At 38.8% G+C, this 12500-nt stretch overlaps 1 protein-coding gene across 1 annotated transcript in view; it reads left to right on the forward strand.

Moving 5' to 3' along the window:
* The window catches only part of LOC137628416 (sodium-coupled monocarboxylate transporter 1-like), a 45163-nt gene extending 36426 nt beyond the window's left edge, over positions 1 to 8737 (forward strand). The window contains exons 11-12 of the mRNA XM_068359568.1: positions 1221 to 1321; positions 8432 to 8737. Coding sequence (XP_068215669.1) covers positions 1221 to 1321; positions 8432 to 8634 — 304 coding nt within the window. The 3' untranslated portion in view covers positions 8635 to 8737. The remainder of the gene's footprint in view (positions 1 to 1220; positions 1322 to 8431) is intronic.
* Positions 8738 to 12500: the final 3763 nt, after the last annotated feature.

Here is a 12500-nt window from a genome sequence, read left to right on the forward strand (position 1 = left end):
CTTCCTTAACACTTAGATCTTAATGCGTCCTTTATGTCAGTCAAAGTCCCATCTTTTTCGCCTTAAGTCCCCCAAACGACGTCCGTCTTTTATCCAGATGTGTCTTATCGAAATGCAAGAAGGAGCTTTTACTTGTATTTCCTTTTGGATCCATTACCCACCTTCCCCTGGCTCACGCATTTACCTTAGCCTTCCCTATCAGGCTTTTAGGCTTCCGTTCCTTTTACCCTTCAGTCTTCAGCTGTCTCGTTCGTCCTCTTCTATCGTTTCCTTTTCTCCCATCCTCATTTATGCAGCCATTTATGCTATTTCTTATTTTCTGTCTAATATCCTTGTTATATATGATGCACAACTTGCTGTAATTTACTCTTTTCATTCATATCATGACGTCAAAACAGTTTTTTTCTTACATTAAAAATAGGATTTATTTTCCATCCAGTTCATTTCTATCTCTTTAGCCATCACTCTCCCACCCTGTCACTCAAATCTTATCCCTAAAAGCTCCTCTCTTTTTTTTTTTTCCATGTTTTGAGCCAAGGACTCGATAGTAATGGACGGCTGGCTTCCATCCATTCTACCTTTCATGATTAATCCGGGATTCAGCACTTATTCTTTTCCAGTATTCTAATGATAACAGTTTTAGTCCTTTTTTTCTCTTTCTTTTATATTATTTTTCATTAATAGCATAATAATAGGTAATAGAAATAATAATGATGAGTTGTTATAAATCTAATGATAACAGTTTTAGTCCTTTTTTCTCTTTTCTTTAGAGTATTTTTTTATTAATAGCATAATTATAGGTAATAGAAATAATAATGATGAGTTGTTATAAATCTAATGATAACAGTTTTAGTCCTTTTTTCTCTTTCCTTTATAGTATTTTTATTAATAGCATAATAATAGGTAATAGAAATAATAATGATGAGTTGTTATAAATATAATGATAACAATTTTAGTCCTTTTTTTCTCTTTACTTTATAGTATTTTTATTAATAGCATAATAATAGGTAATAGAAATAATAATGATGAGTTGTTATAAATCTAATGATAACAATTTTAGTCCTTTTTTTCTCTTTACTTTATAGTATTTTTATTAATAGCATAATAATAGATAATAGAAATGATAATTATGGGTTATTATAAAGACAAAGATAACAACTTCGAGAACAATTATAACGATGCATGGACATAGAATTTTGATTTTGATTTCTTCATTTCAGATGGCCCATGATGTATGTTTACGGTATATCATACACCCTTTATACTCCTATGGGGATGATTCTCTGCATTGTAATCGGTCTTGTCGTGACATTTATCACAGGTAAGCAATTAGTCATTTTCGTGTTTATATATATAATATATATATATAATATATATATATATATATATATATATATATATATATATATACATATATATATATATATATATATATATATATATATATATATATGTATGTCTATGAAAAGGTTTGTGTATCGTCATGATCAGCAAAACTGTACTAGTCAAGGCCACCTATATTAGGTTGGTTTGCTGTGAGCGATCAGACGAAAATCTCCCACCATCACCATTCCGCACTACCAGCGTGATGATGGAAATTGGCCTAAACCCAGACATGAGTTGACATGTCTGAGGCCTCTGTCCTGCATTGGATTAGAAACGGCAGCATTTGTTTTTGTTGTTATATATATATATATATATATTTATATATATATATATATATATATATATATATATATATATATATACTGTATATATATATATATATATATATATATATATATATATATATATATATATATATATATATATATAAATTAGAAAAGAAAATATTACTCAGCAATAAGTAACTAGATTAGTTACAATCTCTTAAGATAGAAAGCAGAAGGGAAAATGATATTTGAAGCAAGCCTGGCATTCAGACCAGGCATTGGGAGGTGATTAAACTAAGATGTGAGCCATTCCTGCTTCCTGCGTTTACCAAACCTTTCTCCCTTTTACGTATATAGTTCGGAAAGCTGAGAAAATAATGGATGACGTGTAGAGGGATAATAAATGCATGTAACTTTATACAAGTCTTTTCGATCCACTACTGTTCTGGCTTCTTACAGTATACCGTAAATGAAAAGTTTACTGTAACATCACTTCTGTTCAACCAACCAGCTGTATAGGGGGTTCAGCCAGTTTCCATTAGTGGATTAGTAATGTTGGGAGATTCTCGTCTGATCGCTCACAGAAAACCACCCTAATACGGGTGGCCCTTACTATAGTCAATTCCTTTTAGTGAGGCAAATTTGCACCGACTCGCAGGGGTGCCCTTTTCGCTCGGAAAAGTTTCCTGATCGCTGATTGGTTGGACAAGATAATTCTAACCAATCAGATGGCAGGAAACTTTTTCGAGCTAAAAGGGCACCGCTGCAAGTCGGTGCAAATGCGCCTCATTAAAAAAATTGAGTATAGTACAGCTTTGCTGATCATGACAATGCACAAGCCCTTTAACCACGTATATATACTGTATAGTATACTGCATACTTAATGTGAGTCATAAACATATGTAAAATATGTACAGAATACAGTATATACACATATGTAATACTGTATATCATACATATATATATATATATATATATATATATATATATATATATATATATAAATATATATATACATTATATATACATATATATATATATATATATATATATAGTATATATATATATATATATATATATATATATATATATATATACAGTATATATATATATATATATATATATATATATAGCCATCTATACATCTATCTATCTATCTATCTATCTATCTATCTATATATATATATATATATATATATATATATATATATATATATATATATATATATATATATATCAAACTATTCTTCCAATCTGAGCTAGTGGTGTGATACTTATTCATACCGATCCCTCCATACCTACTGCCCTCCAGTAAACCCAGCTATATATACAGCAGTTACCTACTTCAGTTGAGTAAAAAGAAAGTCTAGGGGCTATATTTAACGCAGCAAGAAATGGCCGATATAGGAGTGCACTTGGTTTTAAACAGATTCTGACACGTCTCTACAGATCAACGAACCCACTGTCATTCCTTACTATCTGTGACGGTGCCGAGAGAGAGGTTATGACTCAAAGGCAGGATGCAATCAACTGAGTTCTTTATTAAAGAACACTCTCCTTTATATACAAAATCTCAAAGCAACAAGAATTTTCATGTTCAAATATTGACAATGTTACAGAGGAGAAAAGCAGACATGAATTTTCATGTTCGTTTTAGTGCGAGGGAAGAGCGAAGATACAAGCATAATAAATACAAAAGGAATTATGTACAATTGTGTGACACACGGTTGGTACATGGCTCCCCCCCCCCCCCTAAAAATGACATACTGTACAAGTTAAATAGGGCGCCCTGATCTAGAGAGGCAAACTGTAGGCGGGTCATATGGCAGGAGATAAGCAGGTTTTAGATGATCAATGGGGACCCAGTCTTCTTTGCCACGAATGTTTAGTAGGAATGCTTTTGGACTGCGTCGGATCACAAGGAAAGAGCCCGTGTAAGGGGGCGTTAGCGGTGGCTTGGTAGTGTCATTGCGTAGGAAGACGTGCGTTTTAGAGTGCAAGTCTGTTGGTATGTGATGCTTTGCTGGGGGCTTGTAAGTCTGGCGGCATGGAGTAAATTTTCCCACGACGAGACGTATGCGCTGGAGATCGTCGGAGGAGGTTGTAGAAGGAAAAAATTCGGCAGGGACGACCAACGGGTCGCCATACACCATTTCATCTGCCGAGACGTCGAGGGCGTCTTTAGGAGTGGTCCTTAGTCCCAGAGGGACCCAGGGAAGCTGAGTAAACCAGTTGCAATCCTTGCAGCGGGACATCAAAGCTGCTTTGAGGGTGCGATGAAAACGTTCAACCATTCCATTGGCAGTGGGGTTGTAGGCCGTTGTCTGATGTAGGGTGATGCCCAGGAGATTCGCTAATGATGTCCACAATTGAGAGGTGAAAGTGGTTCCCCTGTCAGAAGTAATATGTTCAGGGATACCAAATCTTGCAATCCATCCAGAGAGTAAGGCAGATGTACATGAGGCGGACGTTGCAGTTTCCATGGGAATGGCTTCAGGCCAACGAGTGGAGCGGTCGATGATGGTAAACAGGTAACGATGTGAATGTGTGCGAAACGACGCTGAGGTTGAGGAAAGGTGCCCACTCCTGAATCCGTGTGTCGATGTACTTTGGAAGTTTGGCAAGAAGTACAGGCGCGGACCCAATCCTTAGCATCCTTAGAAATGCCGTGCCAAATGAACTTTGCCTTCAGCAGCTGTGCAGTAGAACGGCACGAGGGATGTGAAAGGCCATGAATGAAATCAAATACCTTTCGGCGCATGGGAGCAGGAATCCAAGGTCGCGGTCTGCCAGTACTGACGTCACAGAGGAGGGTGGTGATAGAGTCTTCGAGGGGAAAGTCTTCCCAACGGAGGGACGTGCAGTATGTCCTACATGCTTGATACTCTGGATCCTGTCGTTGGGCTTCAGCCAGGGCGTTGTAATCCAATCCCAGTTGAACGGCAGCCAACGTGCTTTTTGACAGGGCATCGGCAACGGGATTCATTTTCCCAGGGACGTATTGAAGGGTGCAATTGTATTCAGCCACGGCGGAGAGATGTCGGCGTTGCCGGGCGGACCAGACATCAGACTGTCGAGTAAAGGCGTGCACCAGAGGCATGTGGTCTGTGCGAATGACGAAGGGCGTACCTTCTAAGAAATGTCGAAAGTGACGGACAGCCAAGTGCACCGCCAGCAATTCTCGATCGAAGGTAGAATAACCCGATTCTGCCTTGGACAGTTTTCTGCTGAAGAAGGCCAATGGGCAGGGCGAGCCGTTGACCACCTGCTCAAGTACTGCACCAATAGCGACATCACTGGCATCGGTGGAGAGAAGGAGAGGGGCATGTGGGATAGGAAAAGTGAGAGCCGCAGTAGTTGATAGGGCCTTCTTTGCATTGCAGAAGGCTGCATCTTGAAGGGGACTCCACTTCAGGTCCTTCGACTTGCCCTTGAGGGAGGCGTAGAGGGGAGCAAGAGTGGCGGCAATGGCTGGCAGAAAACGGTGATAATAGTTGATAATGCCCAAGAATTCCTGCAGAGCTTTGACGGTCGAGGGCACGGGGAAGTTCTGAACGGCTGCTACCTTCTCAGGGAGAGAGTGGACACCTTCAGGAGTGATGCGGTGCCCTAAGAACGACACTTCGTTGGCGCCAAAGGTACACTTGTCGTACCAGACTACAAGGCCGTTTTGTTGCAGGCGGTCGAGCACGATGCGCAGGTGACGGAGGTGTTCCTCTTTTGAGGAGGAGAACAAAAGTATGTCGTCCACATAACATACACAGAAAGGGAAGTCCCCTAAGATGCCATCCATGAGACGTTGAAACGTGGCCCCAGCATTACGAAGGCCAAAACAGGAGTAATTGAAGGTGTATGTACCAAATGGAGTGGTGATGGCAGTCTTGAGGATGTCTTCTGGGTTCATAGGCACCTGATAATACCCCTTCAGGAGATCGAGCGTAGAGAAAACCTTTGTTTTGTGCAGGTAGGAGGTCACGTCGGCAATGTTTGGGAGGGGGTAGTGGTCCGGTTCTGTTTGCATGTTCAGGCGCCTGTAATCCCTGCACGGACGGAGGGAGCCGTCTTTCTTCAGAACGATGTGTAAGGGTGACGACCATGGGCTGGAGGCATTTTGGCAAAGGCCCATTCCTCCATTTTGGCGAACGCCTGTTTGGCGGCTGCCAATCGTTCCGGTGCCAGACGTCTGAATTTTGCGAAGACTGGGGGTCCCATCGTCTTGATATGGTGATAAATACCGTGCCTGGCAGGAACCGTGGGCGTTTGGCGAAGTTCTGGACGGAAAACTTCCGGGTACGAAGTGAGGAGGTGGGCGTAGGCATCCGTGGGTGCGCTAATGTGGAGAGCGAGGTTAGAGGGGGTGGGTTGAAGAGGTGTCGACAAGTACGAGTCTGCGTTGACCAATCGTCGGTGGGCGACATCGACCAGAAGGTGGAAATGAGAGAGGAAATCCGCACCGAGGATTGGCATGGTGACTTCAGCAACGAGAAACTTCCAATTGAATTTACCGTTTCCGAACGATAATGTGAGGTTCTCGTAACCGTAGGTGGGTATCGCAGATCCGTTGGCAGCTACCAAGCAGACGTCGGCAGATGTAGACAGACTACGTCGTGTCTTGAAGAGTTTCCTTGGCAAAAGAGAACGACAAGCACCCGTGTCTACCAAAAATCGCACGCCCATTCCTGCATCCTGTAAAAAGAAAAGATTAGAAACACGGGAGGCCACCGCCACGAGCGATGGCCTACTTACACGTTTTTGGCCACTGACAATCCTTGGCACATTTCTTCGCAGTTGCCCCGAATCTGAAGTGGTAGTAGCAAAACTGCGGCGTATGGGAGGTAGTAAGTGGCTGTAGAAGTCGTTTGTTGGGGCGCGAGCGATTGGTGGGTGGTGGGCGGCTTTGTCTCTGCTTCGGCACGTCACGGTGTGGGCGTGTATGTCCTACGGCATTCATGTCAGCTTCAGTTGACATTGAATAGGCATCCTCTTCGTAGGGGTGGAGGCGTTGATGGAGGTCTTGAAGTGGCTGTCCATAAGGGCGTCGGCTTTGGTCATCAAGTCCTTTATGGGTAAACTATCGACGTCGGGTATGGCAGCGCGTATAGGTCCGGGTAAACGGCGTATCCAAAGGGCATGAAGTAGGTTCACCTCATGAGGAGAGCCGTCTGCGGAAGGTTGAAGGCGAGCGATACTGGTCATTTCCCTGAGGGCAAGCGAAGCCCTTTGGTCCCCCAACGGTTGTTGCGAGAGCTGAAAAAGCTTTGCTACACGGGCGGCTGGCGACGGCGAGTACTGCTGCAGAAGGTATGTTTTGAGGGAGTCATACGCTATTGGTGTGTCTCCTTGTTCACAAAGCCAGTCGGATATTTCCGGGAAGGTGTCCTCGGGTATCGCCGCGAGAACATAATCTGCTTTGGTGGTGGAGCGAGTCACGCCGTTGATGCGAAACTGGACTTCTGCGCGCTGAAACCAAGCAAATGCCTCTCCGCTGGCGAACGGTGAAAGTTTCAATGGGGTGGCCACAGCGCCAACTGCTGTAGTAGAGTCCGTCATAATACCAAAAATGGAGGGGCGAGGAAGGTGGGGGTGGAAGGCAGTGGGAGCGAGTCGACTTCCGGGGTCACCAATGTGACGGTGCTGAGAGAGAGGTTATGACTCAAAGGCAGGATGCAATCAACTGAGTTCTTTATTAAAGAACACTCTCCTTTATATACAAAATCTCAAAGCAACAAGAATTTTCATGTTCAAATATTGACAATGTTACAGAGGAGAAAAGCAGACATGAATTTTCATGTTCGTTTTAGTGCGAGGGAAGAGCGAAGATACAAGCATAATATATACAAAAGGAATTATGTACAATTGTGTGACACACGGTTGGTACATGTCTCTCTTATCCTCCTGTTCTGATTTATTACCAATTCTCTCTGCTTGTCCCTTTGTGCAGTCACTCATCTATATGTTCATGTTTTTCTCATAACTGATATCCCAATTACTCTTCATTCCTATTGTTACCTACACCAAGGAGGTTATGTTTTCGAGTCGGTTTGTCTATTTATCTATTTATTTGTTTATGTATCTGTGGGCTGGACTATTTATCTATTTATTTGTCTATGTGTCTATGGACAGGATTATCTGTTTATTTATTTGTCTGTGTGTCTGTGGACAGGATTATTTATTTATTTATTTGTCTGTGGACAGGATTATTTATTTATTTATTCGTCTGTGTGTCTGTGGACAGGATTATTTATTCATTTATTTGACTGTGTCTGTGGACAGGATTATTCATTTATTTATTTGTCTGTGTATCTGTGGACAGGACTATTTATTCATTTATTTGACTGTGTCTGTGGACAGGATTATTTATTTTTTTATTTACTTATCTGTGTCTGTGGACATGATTACGTCAAAACTACCCAACTGATTTTGTCGAAATTTTCACATTAGACAGAGCTTAGGTCATGGAGGACCCCATTAAATTTTGGAGATGATCCTGATCCGGATCCGGATTCTAGATCCGGATTGTCATTTTTCACAATTTTAAAGATTACATCAAAACAAATCGGCAGATTTTGACGAAACTTCCACTACAGATAGATCTCAGGCCATAGACGACTCAATTAACTTTAGAGATGATCCGGTACTGGATCCGGATTCTAGATCCAGATTTGCATTATTTATTTATTTATTTATCTATTTATTTATCTATTTTCATAACTCTTTTTATTCCTGATTAATTGTGATTCCCAGACCATGATTACTCACTTGACCCCCGTCACTCACAGGAAGCGAAGACCTGACGCAAGTGAAACCCGAACTTATAGCTCCCACGAGTCGCTGGCTCCTGCCGAAGAAAGCCAAGCAGGCGTACGCCTTCAACGGCTCCTACAGGCCCGTCGCAACCGATTTCAGGGACGTCAGGGTCGACCTCAAGGGCAATCTGGCTATTCCTCCTCCTCACATGACGGCGCGCCGGTCTGGTCCTTGAGGGACTGAGCTGATGAGATAACTTCAGTGACAGCTTTACTGAAATGGAAGATCGATTTATTATACATGAATTCATTGGCGCGTGTTCGCGCACATACACATACACACACGAATATATATATATATATATATATATATATATATATATATATATATATATATATATATATATATATATATATGAATATATATATATATATATATATATATATATATATATATATATCTATATATATGTATATATACAGTATATATCTAATATATACATATATATATATATATATATATATATATATATATATATATATATGTATATATATATAAATATATATACAGTATATATATATATACACACACACACACACATATATATATATATATATATATATATATATATATATATATATATATTGCGCATATATATTGATAAGTTTTTACATGTTATAAAACACACTCATACAGTTCATAATATATAGTACACATAATATATTTTTTACATTTTTTAAGTACTTGTAATCTTATAAATAAATAAACATGAAAAGACAAACATACGCTGGTGTGAGAAAGACACAATTACTTTACTTATTTAGATATTAAAGATAATATTTAAGACCGATAATAGATATTAAGGAATAATTAAGCCTTTTATTTTCTACCCTGAATTAATTCCTATTAAGTAATAACTTGTCTTACACATGTGATACAAAAATAGTCATAATAATAAATACGGAATGTTTCATATACCATTGTTCACGTAGAACTTAGTGCTTTGGATGGAATTCCATCAAATGAAGTATTTTAGATATTTATGAATGAAGTCATAATATTAAGAAGTCAAGTAAGTGTTTCATTAGAATAAATCTTACATATATAAACTATAAAACTTTAAAATAACAAGAGGAAGAGAAATAGATAGAACAGTGTACCGTCAAGCAAGAGAACTCCAAGACAGTGGAAATCATGGTACAGAGGCCATTGCACTACCCAAGACTATAGAGAACAATGGTTTGATTTTAGAGTGTCTTTCTCCTAGAAGAGCTGCTTACCATAGCTAAAGAGTTTCTTCTAGACCTACCAAGAGGAAAGTAGCCACTGAACAATTACATTACCGTAGTTAGCCTCTTGAGAGAAGAATTGATTGGTAATCTCAGTGTTGTAAGGTGCATGAGGACAGATGAGAATATGTAAAGAATAGGTCAGACTATTCGGTAGTATTTCAACAAGATATACCAATGAATACCCTTTACTATCGAATCCACTACACATCAGAATCAAGACGCACAGGGAAATGGCACTACCCAAGACTATAAAGAACTATGGTTTGATTTTGGAGTATCCTTCTCCTAGAAGAGCTGCTTCCCATAGCTAAAGAGTCTCTTCTACCCCTACCCTTACATATTGTTGTGTATGTGTAGGTGCACATGTAAATACAAATATATTTCTATGTTTCTGGAAGACCTTTTTGTTTCTGAAATCCCCATAAGTAATGTCCTTATGACTCCCACAAGTAACATAAACATATAGGGAATTTTTGTCAAAAGTTTTATCTAGCTTTTCAACGAGTATTCTTGGCAAAGTAATCTGCTTAACATGACATTATATACCACTATACTAAATTTTTTTAGCGAGGCAGATTTGCACCGACTCGCAGCGGTGCCCTTTTAGCTCGGAAAAGTTTCCAAACCGCTGATTGGTTAGAATGATCTTGTCTAACCAATCAGCTATCAGGAAACTTTTCCGAGCTAAAATGGCACCCTTGCGAGTCGGTGCAAATCTGCCTCACTAAAAAGAATTGACTATAGTACTTCGTAACATCAAACATTTGAATAAGAATTTGCTTAAGATATACTACCGTTGTTATTATGATTATGTTTGTTATTATCGTTTTTGTTGCTCTTGATATAAGCATATTTTTATGAAGCAAATAATAACCTTCAAAGTAACTGTAAATTTTCAACAGAATAGAATCCCGAGTTGGGGAATTTCTAAACAAAAATGTGTTGATAGACGTCAGTTGATTAAGACTCAGTAAATATATCAACCACAGCTGTTAAGAATAAAAAAAAATAAACTAGCCTCAGAGCTGTGCTTTTCTAGGTGTCTTAGCTGAAAGGAGACAAAAATATGTGCCAGGAGAATATGCGGTAAATGTTGCTGCTGTAGGTAGTAGAGGGTATTAACAAAAGGACCAAGAAGTATTAATTGTTTCTCATAGATAAACAACTCGTGGAAAATTGCCACGTGAAATTGTCTTACTACGGTCCAAAACAGAATGTCATTGCAAAAAGCAAAAAAAAAAAAAAAAAAAAAAAAAAAAAATGATTTTGCCATTCTTTTATAACATAAAGATCCTGGGTTGTCTAAAGTCATTCAAACATAAGGATATTGTTCAAATGATAGTTAATATCTTATCCTAAGCTTTATGACTCAACTTCTGTGAATAAACTAATGTAAAGCAAGAAAATTATATTATGAAATTCTCATTACTAGGATTCTCGCTGCAAATTCATAACGACTATGGATCTTTATGTAACAAAACTATGATAAACATAAACAGAACACTTCACAGAATAGAACAAGTTAATATGATAAAAATAAGAAAAATTAAACTTTAGTTTTATCTATTACTCTTAATAGTAATGAACAAACCTGAACATTTGGACATGTTATTAAGATTAAATGACCACAAGAACAAGTAAATATAATTTCTAATGATAAAGTAAATAAGAGATGAAAGTGAAGCGTGCATGACTGCAACCTTAAACCAGGAAAGCCTGTAAACCAAACCCAAAGGTTTAGAGGTGCTAAATACAGTGGCTACTCCATAGAGCGAAGGTGTGAAAGCATTTATTATATAGTCATCTCTGTTCTATGTCAAAATAATCAATGAAAGGGAGATTCGGAGCACACGTTCCCAACACCTTGGAAGGTTTGTGAAACAATGTTCGACTATCTAGCCGCATTTGGATGACATTATGATTATGTACTGTTTATCTCAGGAGGGGTTAAGTGGTGCCATGTAGACATTACTTACTGTAAGTGTTCTTAGCGTCCCTTCGACCCTGGGTGTACGCAGTTGCTAGACTTCTTATTTCATTGTGATCCCTGCTTTCATTTTTCACTGAATTGCAAAGCGCTCAGGTACTAGGTTGCCCTGGGCACCAGCCACCCGTTGAGATACTACTTTCTAGTTACGCTTCATTTTCCCTTTCCCTACACTCACACCGAGTAGTCTGGCCTATTCTTTACATATTCTCCTCTGTCCTCATACACCTGACAACACTGAGATTACCAAACAATTCTTCTTCGCCCAAGGAGTTAACTACTGCACTATAATGTCAATTGGCCACTTTCTTCTTGTTAAGGGTAGAAAAGACTTTTTAGCTGTGGTAAGCAGCTACTCTAGGAGAAGGTCACTCCAAAATCAAACCATTGTTCTCTAGTCTTAGGTAGTGCCATAGACTGTACCATGATCTTCCACTGTCTTGGGTTAGAGTTCTCTTGTTTGAGGGTACACTCGGGCACACTATTCTATCTCACATTATTTTTCTTCCTCTTGTTTTGTTAAAGTTTTTATAGTTTATATAGGAGATTTTGAGTTTTATGTTACTGTTTTTAAAATATTGTATTTGTCCTTGTTTCTTTTCCTTACCGGGCTATTTTCCTTGTTGGAGCCCTGGGCTTATAGCATCCTGCTTTTCCAACTCGGGTTGTAGACTATGATAATAATAATAATAATAATAATAATAATAATAATAATAATAATAATAATAATAATAATAATAATAATAATGATAATAATAATAATAATTCCATATACTCATTCATACCTCCATAATCATTGTCATCTATTGATTGTAAGTAGCC

Source organism: Palaemon carinicauda, chromosome 36, assembly GCF_036898095.1.
Source record: "Palaemon carinicauda isolate YSFRI2023 chromosome 36, ASM3689809v2, whole genome shotgun sequence".
In the NCBI taxonomy this organism is placed as follows: Eukaryota; Metazoa; Arthropoda; class Malacostraca; order Decapoda; family Palaemonidae; genus Palaemon; species Palaemon carinicauda.